General features: G+C 38.5%; 3 protein-coding genes across 4 annotated transcripts in view; all 3 read right to left on the bottom strand.

Moving 5' to 3' along the window:
* LOC134822994 (dihydrolipoyllysine-residue acetyltransferase component of pyruvate dehydrogenase complex, mitochondrial-like) overlaps positions 1 to 19,296 on the bottom strand; it is a 96,026-nt gene that overhangs the window by 18,239 nt on the left and 58,491 nt on the right. For both annotated transcript variants that reach the window (XM_063834296.1, XM_063834297.1), the window contains exons 2-7: positions 7,338 to 7,460; positions 6,599 to 6,705; positions 6,208 to 6,374; positions 5,461 to 5,790; positions 5,014 to 5,223; positions 4,648 to 4,838 (exon numbers count right to left, since the gene is read on the bottom strand). In XM_063834296.1, the coding sequence (XP_063690366.1) occupies positions 4,648 to 4,838; positions 5,014 to 5,223; positions 5,461 to 5,790; positions 6,208 to 6,374; positions 6,599 to 6,705; positions 7,338 to 7,453 (1,121 nt within the window). In that variant the 5' untranslated portion in view covers positions 7,454 to 7,460. The remainder of the gene's footprint in view (positions 1 to 4,647; positions 4,839 to 5,013; positions 5,224 to 5,460; positions 5,791 to 6,207; positions 6,375 to 6,598; positions 6,706 to 7,337; positions 7,461 to 19,296) is intronic.
* Positions 7,777 to 9,592, bottom strand: LOC134822997 (BTB/POZ domain-containing protein 10-like). Its single transcript, XM_063834300.1, has one exon. The coding sequence runs from the start codon at positions 9,590 to 9,592 to the stop codon at positions 8,543 to 8,545; it is 1,050 nt and encodes a 349-aa protein (XP_063690370.1). The 3' UTR covers positions 7,777 to 8,542.
* On the bottom strand, positions 7,777 to 18,873 carry LOC134822993 (cell division cycle protein 16 homolog). The gene is made up of 14 exons (XM_063834295.1): positions 18,740 to 18,873; positions 18,378 to 18,505; positions 16,591 to 16,687; positions 16,270 to 16,382; positions 15,932 to 16,034; positions 15,664 to 15,746; positions 15,389 to 15,501; positions 14,371 to 14,473; positions 14,012 to 14,126; positions 13,659 to 13,793; positions 12,337 to 12,494; positions 12,035 to 12,209; positions 11,618 to 11,743; positions 7,777 to 10,392 (listed from the first exon to the last, which is right to left on the bottom strand). Exons 1-14 carry the CDS (start codon positions 18,849 to 18,851, stop codon positions 10,301 to 10,303), a joined length of 1,653 nt encoding a protein of 550 aa, XP_063690365.1. The 5' UTR covers positions 18,852 to 18,873; the 3' UTR covers positions 7,777 to 10,300.

Raw genomic sequence — 19,296 nt, 5'->3', positions numbered from 1 at the left:
ATGGTAACTAACCAACAAGGGTCAGTTTCCATGGTAACTAACCAACAAGGGTCAGATAGGTGGTAACTAACCAACAAGGGTCAGTTGCCATGGTAACTAACCAACAAGGGTCAGATAGGTGGTAACTAACCAACAAGGGCCAGTTTCCATGGTAACTAACCACCCATATCCAAAAACCCGCATTCTCGCATTCTAAGAATGTAGGAAATTTTTAAAAGTAGGAAATTTTTGACAAAAAGTAGGAAATTCGAGAGCCAACTCTGAGAATTTTCGATAATATTTCAGTAGGAATTTAAGTGAAAGAGCAGACTAAAAGTTGCTGGACCGTTATTTAAATGTCCTCAGTCAGGGATCCACTGATCCAGTCTATCAAATTTCGTTTCACAGACCAAAGTTTGTTGCTATTAGCTACAAAATCTGTGCATCAAGTAACCACTAACCAGATGCTAATTATTGGGGCATTTTCGCGTACACGACATAAATAGTTGTCATTATTACTTTATTAACATTTTACTATCTACTTATCTAGTCTATGAAACGGGCTTGAAAGCAGAAAGTGATGGTAGTAGATGAGAAAACATTTTTGCCAAAATTATAAACTCTTGATACTTCATGCTGTCTCCTATTTCGTGCTTTAGTTAAGCCAAGTGTTTAGGGATTCTAGAATCCAGACAATTTATCCCAATAAAAATTGAAATCAGAAAATAGTATGCTAAAATCGTTCTCCATTGTCAGATTCGTTCCAGGAGGCCAAATCTAGTTTAAATTTCCAAAATTTTCGGGGGCTTCGCCCCCAAAAGTAACCTAGGATTATCTATTAAAAAGCATTCCGGGCACGTAGACAGGGGGGGGGGGGGGGGGGGGGGGGGGGCTAGGGGGGCGGCAGCCCCCCCGGAAAAAATCGAACCCCAGAAAAAAGATAAGCCCCCTAGTCCCCATGGTCGCCTGGTAACTGGGCTGTGTTTATGACTGCAGTCAGTCAAAGATTTGAACTGTGGATTAGTAAATATCTGTCATTAAATCCAAGCAAACATTCTAGAAGACTTCTATAAATAGTCAATAGTGTCCCCTAGACCGTAGGAAATGTAAAAATCTTAAGACGATGAGGCCTGAGTAAGTCGTAAATTCTGATTGGAGAATGCAGATTGCTGTTGTGAAGTTACCAAATTTACGTGAGTACTTGATTCTTTTCAATCCCAGTTCATTGCTGTCCTACAAATTTCTTTAATGCCAAATGTCGTCTAAAACACCCAGTTTCGCAAAAATTTTCCGGGGGGCTGCGCCCCCCTAGCCCCCGCCAAGGGGCTCCGCCCCTGGACCCCGATGGGGGCTGCGCCCCCAGACCCCTGCCACAGCTTGCTCGCTTCGCTCACTGCGCAGCTGGATTGGACGCGTCGGCTCGCTTCGCTCGCCAACAGCCCCCCTCAAAGAAAAATCCTGGCTACGTCCCTGTTCCGGGCCCTAAAAAAGTAAAATCGAGAATCTGGAATCCGCCATGAAAAACCTTTGAACCGCGCGAATACAAAGACTTTTTAAGCGAGCGAAGCGAGCGGGCCACAGAAAACGAAAAAATTGAGAATGTAGGAAATTAAAATTTTTTTGGATATGGGACTAACCAACAAGGGTCAGATAGGTGGTAACTAACCAACAAGGGTCAGTTGCCATGGTAACCTGGAGGTTCCAGTGTAATACACAAGATGTGCTAACTAACTTAAGTTATAATAATTGTGATAATATCTGTAAACTGATTTCACAGAAGTTCGCTCAGAGGGTTCACTTACCATCGCTATTATCACTAGTTACTAACCATGTCATTCAGACTAATTCAACCAAAAAGAGATTTAATCAAAGATCTAGGCCATGGAAAGCCCTAACAGTTAAAGTTCTTCTACAAGTAAATAAATAAAAACAGCCCAGTATTATTTTCAGTAACACGTGAATACGAATATAATAGTAACACAAGTCATAAAAATAAGCTACGAAATAAAAAAACCGTCGTACGCAATAGCCGTCATGTCAGTGGAAATCGTACTTCCAATGTTTTTACTTTTTTACAAAGTGCACTGAACAAAGCTCAACAAAATGATGCCTGGTCTGCAAAACTAACCGAGGAATTGATCACATTTCATTCTAGACAGCAAAACCTCTTACTATACTAGAAGTAAGAATACGCAGTTTAAGAACTTTTAAAAAAAGTTTACGATCTACCTATTAATGCTTTTCAAACAAAGTTACAACGAATTATTCATTTAGTGCATCCTGGGTTTGGACAGGATATGCCCGTTTAAAATATTTCCATCACGTTACATTACATAATTCTCAATAAATGTAATAGATTTGTAGTGTTGTAAATAGTTTAAAACCTATGTGACCTATGATCGGTAATTAAATATCCAATCTCTAGAATATCTCGATTGTCCACTAGGAATGTGATGCTTCACAAAGCTTAAAAGAGACGACTAAATTGAATAAACGTGATACTCTAATAAAGACGCGCTGCACGCTCAAATACTCTAATAAAAGACATACTCGATACTACTGTTACCTTGGTACATACTACTGTTACAGTGGGTTATTTATAGCCAGCTTAACAAGTAGTTAGTAAACCCTGTTTTAGACCAGGGGTTGTACAATACCCACTATAATTTAATTATTGATTATACTAAATATAATGCTAGATACGTGGTGGATGTTGTGAAATACCTTCAAATATCTCCCGACCCGCAAACCAAAAATTAGAACTGAGCAGTGCTGAGTTAATGTGATTAACCATGAGATAACTGGAAGTTAACTAGTAGATGATAATCAGCGATTATCTGTACTATCTGTACTATCGTTGTCATGATTATCATGAAGTGCAGCATTCAATGGTAGAGTGATGTAAACGTGTTCCAGAAAAGAGTACACCCAGTAAATACACAATGATCAGTATTTATTCAGGGATTGAATATTGCACGTGCTAAAAGTAAATACATAATAATCAGTATTTATTCAGGGATTGAATATTGCACGTGCTAAAAGTAAACACATAATAATCAGTAATTATTCAGGGATTGAATATTGCACGTGCTAAAAGTAAATACATAATAATCAGTAATTCTTCAGGGATTGAATATTGCACGTGCTAAAAATAAATACATAATAATTAGTAATTATTCAGGGATTGAATATTGCACGTGCTAAAAGTATCTGCTGCTTATGAGACCATAAGCAGCTGATAGATATCACTCCCCTTTATTAGAAGCAACTATAAAATCAATTGCGCGAGAATTTTGATGAAGACCCCCGGCCCCCTTAAGTAGTCGGAGGGACTGAGGGAGGGGCATTACAAGACGCCCTCTATTCAATGATCTTCAATACACTGGGTATTAGATCGTCCGGGCAAAAGTTTATCAGGCTTAGCAAATCGAACGTATACTGTAAAGTGTAAGACTTAGAAAATCATTGTAAGGAACTCGATACAAAATGAAACTGAAGTGGGTAATAATGGGGATGGGAGGAGAGCCGGGGGAATCATTAGTTCTGCTGATGCCAGAAATCATTGTATGTAAGATGTATTATATATATAAATAGACTCTAAACGTATAAATAATTACAATACCAGGAGGCAAGGTATAGTCGTATTTAGCTAAGTAGATATTGTATATCATTATATTGAGATAGCACAGTCCGGCTAACCAGGCACTTATCATGTTAGACACTGCCCAAAATAGAACTATAGAACAGCGCAAATAATACAACTTATCATGTTAGACACTGCCCAAAATAGAACTATAGAACAGTCGCAAATAATAAAACTTCAGATACAAACTGTGTAAGGGTTATGATATGAGAGACAATATACCTCGGTAAATTATGATATTACGTCTGAGCTAAGGTTTGGGTCATAAAGAAGGCCCTGGTATTTATGAAGGAGTAACAAAGAGAAGTATATTCTACAGAACATGTTTTTGTGTGTCTCTTAGATATTCGTTATTCCGTATTCTTTTTATTGTCATATATTTCTTTACTCCTCTATAAACGTTTAAACGTTTCATTAACAATTAACAATATTTATTATTTATTACTATTATAGGAGGGCATCATCGTGCACACAAAAATTGTTTTCTTCTTTGTCTAAAAGCTAAAAGTAAGCCTCGCCGGTTCCAAATCCAAACATTTAAGAACGAATATAGCAAAGAAAAGCATACAGAGATATCGCACAACTTCATGGCAATGCGCAGAGAAATCACTCACGGTGTAGTGCAATAAACGATTGTTTTGCAGAGTAAATCCAATCTTGAGGCCACTAAGTTTGATTACTAATTAATTATAAAAGTGTGTTTTTAATACGAACAGTGCAGTGCGAGTCAAAACAAAGTGATTGATTAAGAGGGAGTTGGGACCTTGTAATTTTGACAATTTTAAATATAAAGATTTTGAACGACAACACGAAACCTTTTCGTAACTGTTATTATTCTAATCGCTTTTCATGACGTTCATTAATTAAGTTTCGAGAAAATTAAACCTAACCATATTTATCGGAATAAGGAGTGAAAGTTGTGGTAGAAAATTACTAAATCCGATTTAATTAACTAATAAGTAGATTACGGTGGAAGTATGATATTAAGGTATAAAATAACATAGTTATATAAATATGAAACTCACTGTTTAATGCAAGTATCTGCCCACTGACTGTTAGCAGCTGGAACATCTAACAAAGCTTTAGAACTAGCTTTAATGAGGAAGTCAGTGACAGAGAGTTTGAAGTTGCCAGCCCCCTCCTTGTTGAGCTGTGAGCGGACTGAGAGGAGATCATCTAGCACTACCTCTATAGTAAGATAATAGTGTGGGATCTCCTGGGTGAGGAAGCACTATTAGCGTCAGCTTAACATTAAGAATAAAGATACCAGGAATTATTTTAGTTCTAGTGCTCAACTTCACACGTGAGGAATTAATAGAGAGCTGAAACATGTTATAAAATAGGAGGAACTTCGTTGAACTGTTATAAAGACAAATTATCTTAGCTGTCACCTGTTTGGACGAAGTAAGCCGCTTAGCAATAGCTTTCCTCATGTTGGTGAGAGGAATCTCAGTGAAGGAGCCGTCTGGAGAAACTACAAGAGGAGCAGCGGCTACTGGAGCAGCGGCTACTGGGGCGGCAGATACTGGAGCAGTGGCTACTGGGGTCGCTTCAACGTCTACTGCTCGTATAACACCATCAGCACCCGACCCAACAACTTGCTGGAAGAAAGAGTTTGACTACTACTGCTAGTGTGAGTTGTGACTACAATCATAATAAACGGAAATTTCCTTTCCTGCGCTTGAAAGAAAATCAAAATTAGAGAAATATTATGATACTGTTCATCGAGAATATTCTTGTAAACAAAAAGGCAAAGCAGATTCCATTTATGTCAACCTCATTACATCACTGAAGAGATGTAATTTAGACTATAGGTAACTTCGCGAGATCCCACTTACCGACAGATCAATACCCTTTCTTGCAGCTAAAGCCTTTGCCATGGGACTAGCCATGATCCTACTGCCCAGTACAGGTGGTTGAGCGGCCACTGCAGCTGGAGGGGGAGGAGCGGCCACTGCAGCTGGAGGGGGAGGAGCGGCCACTGCAGCTGGAGGGGGAGGAGGAGGGGGAGTAGCAGGGACAGGGGTAGGAGCTGGAGGGGGTGGGGCAGCTACTGGCTCTGGTACTGGTTCTGGTGCAGCTTCTGCGGGGGCAGCGTCACCAGCAGGAGCTTCGTAGTTCGCAAACTTAGCGATGTCGTCTTTATCTTCGACAATGATACAAACCGGCTGAAAGGGAAAACAGTTCTTCATAAAGAGCATATAATAAACTAAACAGGTTACTGTAAAGGGTACAGAGCTCAGATAATCGAACTACTTCATTTCTTATCATTCCAGACCAATTCATCTGCTAAAACGGGTGTCTTATCGTATAACATAATACAGCAGTAGTTGACTGGATTTGATTCGACCTATTGCGAGAACGTCGGACGAAGATTCATTTACAATTGGGCGGTTATAATCTCTCAGATGTTAGATTTAAATTAAAAACAGGTTTACTTTTAAAAGGAAGTGAAATTTGGAAATTATCAATATATAGAAATTTATACATATCATGTTATCAGATATAATAGGATATAATACTAGAAGTATAGTAGTAATAGTAACCATGGCAACAGTAACCATGGTAACGAACAGGAGACTCACCACTCCAAGTTTAACATCAGGAGTACCAGCCGGAATAAGTATTTTAGCCAAGAATCCAACTTCAGGAGCCTCAAAGTCCATTGTAGCCTTGTCAGTCTCTATCTGAGCTAGCAGATCACCTTCTCCCAACTCATCTCCCTCTGATACGGACCAGGACAGGATTGTACCTGAGAGGGAGGTTTATTAATGTGCAGAATTCTGTTTAGAATATAATAAGGGGCTGATAGTAATTAAGTACAAGAGATTTGTTTTAAAACACCTCCGCCTGAAGGAGCGTGAATTTTGCAATCTAAGGCAGTGAGGTGGAGTTTCAATTGTTATGGACAATTTTTTAAATTTTATTCTTGGCACTTCCAATTTTTCAAATTGAGGAGCTAAAGTTTGCACGAACCTGCCTCCATAGTGGGTGAGAGGGCAGGCATGTCTATCATAAAGTGGGGAGGGTAGTTGCTCATCATCCTCACATGTTGTATCGTCAGTTGAGGAACACTCAGTACCCTGTAGTAGAGGAGGACACATTAAGTAGAGGAGGTTTAGTGGGAGAGTGGAGCACTCTGATAAAGGTTATTATAAAGGAGCACTCTAGTCGTGGAACTAATAAGAGAAGGACCTCATACCATTCACAAACTGTATTTCGGACTTTTAAGTCAAATTACTGGTGACATAGAGCAATGGGCATCTAATTTCGAAAATTCTTATAATTACATAATTCCTGGTACGTATCATTAAAATTTGAGCTGTGAGACGTAATTGTAATCGATTGCTCCAAAACATGTTAATATACTTACAATCAATTGATTAGATATTCGAAAAGAAAACACAGTATATTTTACTACCCTGCTTCTATGTGGCAAAGATATTGTATAAAAAAGCTAAATAAAGATATTGAAATTATTGGAATATAATAAATCTATTACTATTAATTAACTAATTAAGATGTGGTGTAATTACTAATTAGTAATTGATTAACTAGTTAAGTTGTGATGTAATTATTAATTAGTAATTAATTAACTAATCAAGATGTGGTCATGGTGTAATTACTAATTAGTAATAAGTTAACTAATTAAGTTGTGGTGTAATTACTAATTACTAATTAATTAACTAATTAAGATGTGGTGTATCTAAGATACCTGGAGTTAGGCAGAGATCGAACTAGCAGGTTAGAGAGTGATCTGACTGCTACACAATGTGACTTGGTTACACGTGGCACAGTTCGTACCAACGTCCGGGACACGTGCCTCAACATCCTTCCTAAACACGTGCAAGGGATTTTAAACACGTGACATTTCAAGTAATACCTTGGACACGTGATAATAAAATATAAAAGAATGCAAGGTATCCAGATGAAATTCGCCCCGATGTTTCTTGACGATTCTAAACTTCACAAGATGATTAATCAATTCATGTAGGGGACGTGAAATTCAGGAATTTCGGGTTTGTCGGGATACCTAATTTCAACAAAACGGATGTTACAGTACGATTTATTGATCTGCACAAGTGGAAATGAATACGGAAATATGCTGAGCGGGTTACAAGGTATTTTAGTTTAAAACAGAATGAACACACGCGTTTAGGAACAAATGTCATCGACATCATATGATTGAAATATGGGTCAGCATAACAATTTTACAACAACATGCAAGTATTTGACTCGAAATTGCAAAAATCTGTGAAAATTGATGGATTGAAAATTACTGAAAGTTTTATAATTTAAATGTTGGTATTTTCTTCACATAACTGATCATAGGTATGATCTTTAAAACATTTTGTGAGACCATGGACGATGCATTAAATACAGTATACAAATAGAATTATTACCCATTCATGAATAAAATCTTAAATTTCTAACTCGCATAAAAATATTTCAAACTCTTTAATCCTTTAAATTAAAACGCAACTTTCTCAATAATCGTTGCTCTATCGATTATCTTTGAATATAACATCCACTATGTTTGTATTTGGGATAGAGGGATCAAATTTAATGAATACTAAGCCGACTTATCCAGTTGGTATTAATTAAAAGCTTCCTTTCTATTCCAAATACAACTATAGTTAAAACAAACAACCTACTAGAAAAACAGGGCTCTACAGCGTTAAAATTGTAGAAAATAAGAACCTCCAGAAAATGTAAGAAACAAGACAACTATAACATCCCAATATATTCAAGTACTATACTGGCGAGTACTGCACGTACTGGTATTTTCCATTTCTTTCATATAACTGCTCTTTAATTTGCTTCTCTCCTCACATTTATCTCGTGATAATACACTTCATATCTCCTGTTCTACTAACTCTATCTCATATCTCCTGATCTCTCTGTTCTACTAACTCTATATCATATCTCCTGATCTCTCTGTTCTACTAACTCTATCTCATCTACTGCATTGAGGTTCTGCGGAGGAAGGTTGACTGTCTCGTCTGAGTTTACAGATCTGTGTGACTGACACGATGTGGAGACGTTAGCAAAGTCCACGTGTCGTGATCTGTGTTCCTCTTTCTCCCAGCTCATCACTATGAAGGGGCGCTGAACGTAGAAATAGGTTACCTGGATACCACCCCTGGGTTTTACCTGGGTAACTTTAACTTTGTCTTTATGGGTGGGGAACCCTTCTATTCCCAGTCTGATCTTCTTCAGCCCCTTCTCCTGGAGCACTGTCTTAGCAACCTCCCTGTTCTCTATATACTTGAGAAAGCGACTAATCTCGTTATTCTTCACTACAGAGAGTCTGTCTTCCCCCACAGCAGGGGGGTACTCGGGGTCCCAGTCTACGATATCATCATCTTTTAAACACACTATGTGACACTCCCTCTCCCCCTTCATTGCTGCCTCTGCCATGCCGGGCACTATATCAGTCTGGAGGAAACTCTCGAACTTTCTCCGAGAACCATCGTTAGAGAGCTCGTTCATGAAAGCACTGAGGTTCTCTGATACGACAGTAGTGGTGTTGAAGGGGATGAGGAAGAAATCACACGCTTCCTTGATCTCGTACATATTCAGATCATAAGGAACTTTAATCTCTCCGTTCACGTAATACCCTAATATAGCTCTGAATATCTCCGGAGAAACACTGTCTATCTTGAATTCTCCATCTCCGTTCTCCTTGGTAAACCGCTCCATGTTCTCCCCGAACATTCCTCCCAACATAGTCTCCGGATGTGAGAGAAGAGTCTTGCGCTTCAACAGAAACCTCACCCCATCTACCAGCAGTAACACAGTGTCCTTTTGAGATTTGAGGCGGGTAAACGCGTCGTCATCCTCCAGTGGTCCTTCCTTTCCCGTGATGAGGTTCACGAGGGATGTAGAGCGCAGCATGTCAGATGAGCTGCCAGCAGAGGAGTTACGCGAAAGATTGCTCAACTCCTCAGAACTTTTGCGCCGTAACATTGAGTGGGACAACTATCTTATAAGATGAGGTAACATCCAACACCTATAGAGGGGTTGCAAGTTAGTTCTGATCATACCAGCTGTTACTAGAATAAAGGAATTGATCAGAAAATCCTTGCAAGTTTTCTGAAGACTAATTTAAATATTTCTTTTAGAACTGTGGATAAATTTCAAAATTTGATAGAGCTAAAATCATATCCTCCAATAACAATAATAAGAGTTTAGAGTGCATAAAATCTTCAAATACCATATCATATTTATAATTTAAATATAATATTACCAATTCAAATAAATACAAACAAACTGTTATCATATGAACATAATCTTAATAAAATTGGCAATATTCTGATAAAAACAATATTGAAAACCATAGAAATTCAGTGTCACTTGCGGAAACTTTTTATTTAAAAACATATAAAGACCTACAAAAAAACAGCCAGCTGTCATAGAAAGTAACATGGAAAACTCTCGGTCCAAATAGTAACTGTTCAAACGCCCCCTCATTATTTAAACTTGTGATTTTCTCTCAGTTGGATGTGATATGACTGAGTGAGGTTGCTCGAAACACTACCGTACGAGGTATTGTTACCATCTAAGTAACACCACAGTTATCATAGTAACACACTAACACCACCATATTATAACCATAGTAACCGTAGTAACACCACCATATAAGGTGAGATATGACTGCGTGAGAGTGAAAGAGGTTCAAAACACAGTTGGCGTCATGGCTGCTAACAGTTTGTGCTCTTTTATCTCCTCCGCTTCTATCTCCTCATCATCTGATCTGTCTTCATTTCCTGGAGACATATATATTATATAACAATAACATCAGGAGACAGGTTCAGTTAGGGGACATCCTTTTATTACAATAACTTTAGGAGACAGCCTCTTATTACAATAACTTTAGGAGACAGCCTCTTATTACAATAACTTTAGGAGACAGCCTTTTATTACAATAACTTTAGGAGACAGCCTCTTATTACAATTACTTTAAGAGACAGCCTCTTATTACAATAACTTAAGGAGACAGCCTCTTATTACAATAACTTAAGGAGATAGCCTCTTATTACAATAACTTTAAGAGACAGCCTCTTATAACAGTAACTGTAGGAGACAGCCTCCTATTACAATAACTTAAGGAGACAGCCTCTCATTACAATAACTTAAGGAGACAGCCTCTTATAACTTTATAACAATAACTTTAGGAGACAGCCTCTTATTACAATAACTTTAGGAGACAGCCTCTTATAACTTTATAACAATAACTTTAGGAGACAGCCTTTTATTACAATAACTTTAGGAGACAGCCTCTCATTACAATAACTTTAAGAGACAGCCTCTCATTACAATAACTTAAGGAGACAGCCTCTTATTACAATAACTTTAGGAGACAGCCTCTTATTACAATAACTTTAAGAGACAGCCTCTTATTACAATAACTTAAGGAGACAGCCTCTTATTACAATAACTTAAGGAGACAGCCTCTTATTACAATAACTTTAGGAGACAGCCTCTTATAACTTTATAACAATAACTTTAGGAGACAGCCTCTTATTACAATAACTTTAGGAGACAGCCTCTTATAACTTTATAACAATAACTTTAGGAGACAGCCTTTTATTACAATAACTTTAGGAGACAGCCTCTTATTACAATAACTTAAGGAGACAGCCTCTTATTACAATAACTTAAGGAGATAGCCTCTTATTACAATAACTTTAAGAGACAGCCTCTTATAACAGTAACTGTAGGAGACAGCCTCCTATTACAATAACTTAAGGAGACAGCCTCTCATTACAATAACTTTAAGAGACAGCCTCTCATTACAATAACTTAAGGAGACAGCCTCTTATTACAATAACTTTAGGAGACAGCCTCTTATAACTTTATAACAATAACTTTAGGAGACAGCCTCTTATAACAGTAACTGTAGGAGACAGCCTTTTATAACAGTAACTTTAGGAGACAGCCTAATCAATTTCTGGACCATTTCAACAACTAGAACTAAAAACACAGACTAACCTGCGAGGGCAGTGAGACTCATCTCTAACAACTGAATAGTAAAGGGATCTTGTCGCTCCTTATCTAGTGCCTTGTGACAATACTCCACAGCTAACAGCGCATTTCCTTGTAGTGCGTACACAAATGCTGGGAAAGTTAGTTTTACAAGTTGGTTAGTTAGTTAAACAGATTAGTTGGAGAAGAATTAGAAAGTACTGCAAAACAGCAGTAAAAAGGGAGTAAAAACTAAGATTAGAACGAACAAAATTTGAAGAACAGGTAGTTTACAGCTTTTTAAACCGATTTTTCAGTATTTCTTTATTATTTGAACAAAATCGTCAACTTGAAGCTCGTCATTCATTCCAAGAAAACAATATCACTCTTTATATATAATATTGCGGAACTAGTTCATTTTGATAACACTAACGAACTGCTTACCTAGACCAGTGTATACAGTAGAACTGTCACAAGCGAGGAACTGTGCATGCTTGAAGCACTTGATAGCCTGAACGTACTGTTTGTGTATCCTGTACACCTGACCCAGGTTTATATACAGAGGGGACCAGGTGGCAGCCGCCCACTCGTGCTCTCCGTCCTTCACTTTAGATAACGCCTGGTCATTAAGTTAATTTTAATTTCCGTGCAGAGTTAGTTAGGGGTAACTTTGCCCTAAAATATCTGCAAGTATGATAGAGTACTACACCCCCCCCCCCCACCCCCCTCGGCCCTCACTGTAGTACCTGCTGTAAGTATGAGAGAGCGTATTCGTATTTTCCGATCTGAGTATACAGAGCTCCCATCTCAGAAAGTACAAAAGGATCTTGCGGAGCTAACTCCTTCGCTTCTTTGAAGAACTTCTCCGCTAGTAGAGGGTTGTTGGTGCTACCGTACTGCAACCCTGTAGGTTTTATACATTTAATAAACTGGTAGAGGGTTGTTGGTGCTACCGTACTGCAATCCTGTAGGTTTTATACATTTAATAAACTGGTAGAGGGTTGTTGGTGCTACCGTACTGCAACCCTGTAGGTTTTATACATTTAATAAACTGGTAGAGGGTTGTTGGTGCTACCGTACTGCAACCCTGTAGGTTTTATACATTTAATAAACTGGTAGAGGGTTGTTGGTGCTACCGTACTGCAACCCTGTAGGTTTTATACATTTAATAAACTGGTAGAGGGTTGTTGGTGCTACCGTACTGCAATCCTGTAGGTTTTATACATTTAATAAACTGGTAGAGGGTTGTTGGTGCCACCGTACTGCAACCCTGTAGGTTTTATACATTTAATAAACTGGTAGAGGGTTGTTGGTGCTACCGTACTGCAACCCTGTAGGTTTTATACATTTAATAAACTGGTAGAGGGTTGTTGGTGCTACCGTACTGCAATCCTGTAGGTTTTATACATTTAATAAACTGGTAGAGGGCTGTTGGTGCTACCGTACTGCAATCCTGTAGGTTTTATACATTTAATAAACTGGTAGAGGGTTGTTGGTGCTACCGTACTGCAATCCTGTAGGTTTTATACATTTAATAAACTGGTAGAGGGTTGTTGGTGCTACCGTACTGTAATCCTGTAGGTTTTATACATTTAATAAACTGGTAGAGGGTTGTTGGTGCTACCGTACTGCAACCCTGTAGGTTTTATACATTTAATAAACTGGTAGAGGGTTGTTGGTGCTACCGTACTGCAACCCTGTAGGTTTTATACATTTAATAAACTGGTAGAGGGTTGTTGGTGCTACCGTACTGCACTCCTGTAGGTTTTATACATTTAATAAACTGGTAGAGGGTTGTTGGTGCTACCGTACTGCAATCCTGTAGGTTTTATACATTAAATAAACTGGTAGAGGGTTGTTGGTGCTACCGTACTGTAATCCTGTAGGTTTTATACATTTAATAAACTGGTAGAGGGTTGTTGGTGCTACCGTACTGCAACCCTGTAGGTTTAGTACATTTACTAAACTAGTAGAGGGTTTATAACGTATTAATTAAGCTCAAAACATCAATAGCATTATCTATGCTTCCAAACAGTGTGGCGTGAAGCTATTAAACAAGCCCACCAACCAATGTAAAGTAGAGGAAGATGACACCCCTTTAGTAGGCGACTAGCAGTGAAGTATGTAGCAAGAGCCTGGTCATTTTCACCCTCCGCTGCAAAAGCGTGCCCGTAAGCAAGCCATCCAGCTGCGAACAACTTGTCTGAAATATACAGTTAAAAGGGTGACCAATAGTGACGTGTTGTCATCGTTCCAAGGTAATATGTTATTAACAGTAATTCGGGCGAATCAAAACAAGTTCTCAAAACAGGAATTAGATATTCAAAAACTTCAATGAAATACAATTTGAATCGACTGGTACAGTAGGCGCTTTAAAAGAGAGAGCTTAATACAATATTGGATAAATTTAGTGAAACTCACTCAAGCTGGTAGATTTAGATAAACACTGCCTAGCTGACTCCCACTTCTTTATTAATGAGTAGTAAATACCAACTGCGTACCACGATATATAGGCTTTCGGGTACAAATCTACTAACTGAGAAAATGGGTGATACTTAAGTGGTAACTGAGGAAATAGTTATCTTAATTTAATTATATATTGGAGAATCAAGAAAATACTCAGTAAATATCAGAGCGTGGGATGTCTTTAATGACTGGACTAATTAGAAACATCTTTAGTCTTTACGTAAAGCAAAGCCAAGAAGCTAAACATTTACTCTCAGAAGTCAGAAGTAGACTACTCAGTAAATATCAGAGCGTGGGTTTGAGATAAGGTTTACCTTATGGCCGAGGATAAAGAGATCGTTCTTCTTTCCCAGCTCATATAAACAGCCAATGTGTACTAGTAATGTGGGGAAATGGTAGGGGTCTATCTTCAGTGCCCTGCAATAACAATACACTTAGAGAGAGGGAGAGAGAGAGAGAGATAGAGAGAGAGAGAGAGAGAGAGAGAGAGAGAGATAGAGAGAGAGAGAGAGAGAGAGAGAGAGAGAGAGAGAGAGAGAGAGAGAGAGAGAGAGAGAGAGAGAGTGTGAGAGAATAATACATTTATACATTATACATTTATACATTATACATTTATACATTTATACAATAACAATACATTTATCAAAATATATAAGATTAAGAAATGATATGAGTCAAGAGGACGAATGTTTTAAACTTTCTCCAAAATGTATAAATTTTTGTTCTGCACCACCACAGCTACAATCTTTCAGCATAAATTTCAAGTTTTGTTTAAAATTTGTTCCTCCCTTGTACCTACACAAGCGATTTATTGCTATATTTGCCCTGAAATTGTTGCTAGGTTAGTTGTTAGTTTGTTAGTGTTATTGTTGCTAGGTTGTTAGTTTGTTAGTGTTATTGTTGCTAGGTTGTTAGTTTGTTAGTGTTATTGTTGTTAGGTTGTTAGTTTGTTAGTGTTATTGTTGCTGGGTTGTTAGTTTGTTAGTGTTATTGTTGCTAGGTTGTTAGTTTGTTAGTGTTATTGTTGCTAGGTTGTTAGTTTGTTAGTGTTATTGTTGTTAGGTTGTTAGTTTGTTAGTGTTATTGTTGCTGGGTTGTTAGTTTGTTAGTGTTATTGTTGCTAGGTTGTTAGTTTGTTAGTGTTATTGTTGCTAGGTTGTTAGTTTGTTAGTGTTATTGTTGCTGGGTTGTTAGTTTGTTAGTGTTATTGTTGCTAGGTTGTTAGTTTGTTAGTGTTATTGTTGCTAGGTTGTTAGTTTGTTAGTGTTATTGTTGCTAGGTTGTTAGTTTGTTAGTGTTATTGTTGCTAGGTTGTTAGTTTGTTAGTGTTACCTGAGACAAGTCTCGTAGGATGAGTTGAAGCGACAATTGTAGTAGAGTCTCTCAGATTGGGAGGTGAGCACAGTGACGTTGTTACTAAAACAGGTCAGTGTATTGGGCACTACCTGGTATCAAGACAGTTAAGTGAGATAAGGATTGATAAAGAATACATGTTACTCATTGTCACGTGATAAAAGAGGCATTTCACGTCTGATTTTCGTGATCCTTCATCATCAAGATAAGAAATAGTTTTCATGCAACATCGCTATTTGACATCATAATTTCACCTGTTTTTGTTGGTTGTGGTACTTTTTAGACATTCCTGAGTACAAAAACCGGATCAAGTCAGCTTCTTCTGTAGTCAGATCATCTGGGAAGATCACATATTGTCACAGAGAACCTCCTGGTACATACCACAGAAAGTGTGACTTTTTTTTCACACTTTATGCGGTACACCCTGTACATGTAAACATTATTATGAAATAGCATGAGATTGATTGATGAAGGGATAATATATTATACAGTATTTAATATGACTGTAAGCTCTCAATAAACCTGAGTTGTCTATAGTATCTGATATTATCTCCTCCTCACATTTCCCGGTGTAGTAATGATTATAGACCAGGTTTTCGTATGCTTCCACACAATACGGGTCCTCCTGTACAATAATAATAATACTTCTAGAGTTTACAGACAACAATAATTAACTTATACTTAAATACCAATACTGGGACACTGTGACACACAAAGTGCTATGCCATCTGAACTGATTAAGAACAAGGAAGGACACAATAAATAGTGGAAGATTATGTAATGGCGTTGAACTTGAATATAATTCAAGTAGTCGTATAATAAACCAGTGTCCAGGTAAACCAGGTAAGATAAGGTTCTACCTTGAGAGCGAGTTTGAAGCACTGAGCAGCAAACTGGTGGTTATCTAAAGCTTGAAACACAGTCCCCTTTAGTAGATACACACTCGCCATCAACTCCTGCTCCGTCATTACTCCTGGTTGGGAATGGTAATCCATTAGTAATCCTTATAAACTAGTGGCATGGTGAATATCTGTTGTAATCCATTAGTAATCCTTATAAACTAGTGGCATGGTGAATATCTGTTGCAGCTCCAACACTTCGGTATTTCCCCCCATCTCAGGATAAGAAAATGACACGCTAGCTTGTACAAAACAGTGTTCGGAATTGTAAACCGTACAGACCTACAGTATATAAGGGAGGGGGAGCAAGAGGAGAGGGCTCAGGTAGAACCTCCAACGTGTCCTTAGCTTCGTTCCAGTCCCCTCTAGCAGCCTGGCACTGAAAACAGGGGCTGTGAAACACTACAAGTAACGTTAGTGAGACACTTCGGAGTTTATAAGTGTAGCTTGTGTTGCAAATATCGAGCTCTCTTATCTTTTGTAAATTTGCAATAAGTTCAGTTTGCTGCTACCGCGTAGTTTACCTTTGCGTGTGTACTTGTACATTACTATACAAGTACACTATGGGGGATGACCCAACTTTGACCCGATCCCAGGAGTTGATTAAGGAGTTCAACTATGATCAACAGGAAGATGTGGAAGGCTGTGTTGCACGCTGGTCCATTCAGTTAGAAAAAGACCTGCATATGGACTACCGTGACATTGACTACGAAAGTCGTGAAAAGATCAAGACTAAGGATAAACAGACTCTGTCTGGCTGGATTGTGGATGCAGTGGACCTTGTTCGTAGGCAGAGTAGTCAGATGTATCTCTTGAAGGAGATCATCGAGTGCTTCAAGACGGAAGCACTAGCAGACAAAGAAAAGGTGATCAGACTGCAGGGCCAGCTGCTGATGCAGAAGGACGAACAACTACAGTTGCTTAAGACGTCTGTTGAGGAGACAGTCCAAACAACGGTGGAGTCAGGGATTCAGAACTATAGTGCAGCTGTTCAACAGAACAGTGTAAGTGGTACGGTCTGCAACAGTAAAATCCTGAAGAAGGTGATGAAGAGTGTGGCTGCAGAAGAGGACAGGAGCAAGAAACTGATCGTGTTTGGGCTGAAAGAAGAGGAGGAAGAACAGCTTCCAGCGCTAGTTACCGCAGTTTTGGAGGAGATCGGGGAGAAACCTCACTTCGAAGCGACTAGAGTCGGTTGGAAGAGGCCAGGTAGTACGGCTATCCGACCAGTCAAGATCACCGTCCCAAGCTCAACAGCGGTTCATCAGATTCTGATGAAAACAGGGAGACTGAGGGAGACGCACAAAGATGTATGGATATGTCCAGACAGATCCAGCGAAGAACGAGCAACAAGGAAGCATCTGGTCACTGACCTGAAGAAGAAGAGGGCGGAACAGACTCATCTCGACCACTACATCCGGTACGGGAAGGTATGTAGCCGTGATAAGAAGTCATCATGAGTTACACTCTCGGACACTGATCAGTATATGAAGGAGTGATGATTATTTTAAGAATTTTCAGACGTTATCTGTATTTAAGAGACAACTATATATTTTGAATATTTTATTATTTGATTGTTTCACACTTTTCATATTTCATAATTTTATTACTAGGTGGAGGTGATGTTATTGAGACTTTGGGCGGCCATAAAACTCCTGTTTTGAAAGTTGTCCTCTGTACTTGTTTCACTGACCCACGCTTTATAGCATTTATACATTTCGGCCCATTTTATATGTTTGTTCGACTTGCTGTACATTTGTATATTTGCTATTTTGTAAAAGTTTCAAATCAAAATCATAAGGTACTACATAATACATGTCAGTACTGCATAATACATGTCAGTCCTATGATATGTCATGCTGGTACAAGCGAAGCAATGTTCAAACCTTGGCTATGAGGTAAGCTCCGTAGAAAGTGATATGAAGTCTGTTGGTTTGAATAAAGTACCTTGGCTATGAGGTAAGCTCCGTAGAAAGTGATACGAAGTCTGTTTGTTTGAGTAAAGTACCTTGGCTATGAGGTAAGCTCCGTAGAAAGTGATATGAAGTCTGTTGGTTTGAATAAAGTACCTTGGCTATGAGGTAAGCTCCGTAGAAAGTGACATGAAGTCTGTTGGTTTGAATAAAGTACTCAGCTCTGTGGTACTCCCCTCGCAGGTATAATAAGTTCACAAACGTGAAGATGTCTTTAGGGTCTCCTGCAACAATCAATAAGTTAGTGAAGCCAGCTCTTCAGATACGATACACTACCACTCAAGAGAATAAAACAAGCAAACATTCGAATAGAGGAGATAGACATGGAGAAATAATGTGATAGAAATCATATCCTATCAATATCAAGAAGAAAACTTCATAAAGTAACTTAAGACGCAAGCTTGCTTTTTATTTTAAATGAGCACCTAGCTAAGACTAGATGGCTAAATGTTACGAACCTCCCCCTAGAGAGATGGCTTTGTCAGCCCAGAAGAGAGCATTCCCGTACTGGTGCTTTTGAGTTTCCTTCCCCACTTTAGACCTAATAGCTTCCAACATCTCATGTGTCATTCTCAGTGCTAATGCCTAATACTGGTAACGATATTAAAATTCCATGATATCATCAAACAGCAAAATATAAACGTCCATAACTGACTAAGGGAAACCGAAGGGGAGCCGGGAGAGCCAAGGATACAAACAAAACATATAATTACCTTGATTTTTTATAGCCGGCGATGGCGGTTCTGTTACTTGACGAAAGATATGACTACAACGGTAATTTCATTTTTGGAAACATTTGAGAACCAAAATAGGAAACTCTTATTCTCAAAAAGATCACTAAGCTCTATGACTACTGGCAGAGTAGCATGTAAATTAGTTTAAAAGTGGTGACAATTTGGTTCTCATATATTAGACTTAATATCTGAGTTAAACGCTATATTTAATATTACAGTGGGAGACATTATTTATCAACTCGGCAGCCAGCAGGATTACTTTTCCATCATCACAATTGTGT

Source organism: Bolinopsis microptera, chromosome 11 (assembly GCF_026151205.1).
Source record: "Bolinopsis microptera isolate Bmic1 chromosome 11, MBARI_Bmic_1.0, whole genome shotgun sequence".
Classification (NCBI taxonomy): Eukaryota; Metazoa; Ctenophora; class Tentaculata; order Lobata; family Bolinopsidae; genus Bolinopsis; species Bolinopsis microptera.
The sequence above is the reverse complement of the archived record's forward strand: the minus strand, read 5'-3'. Positions and strand labels throughout refer to the sequence as shown.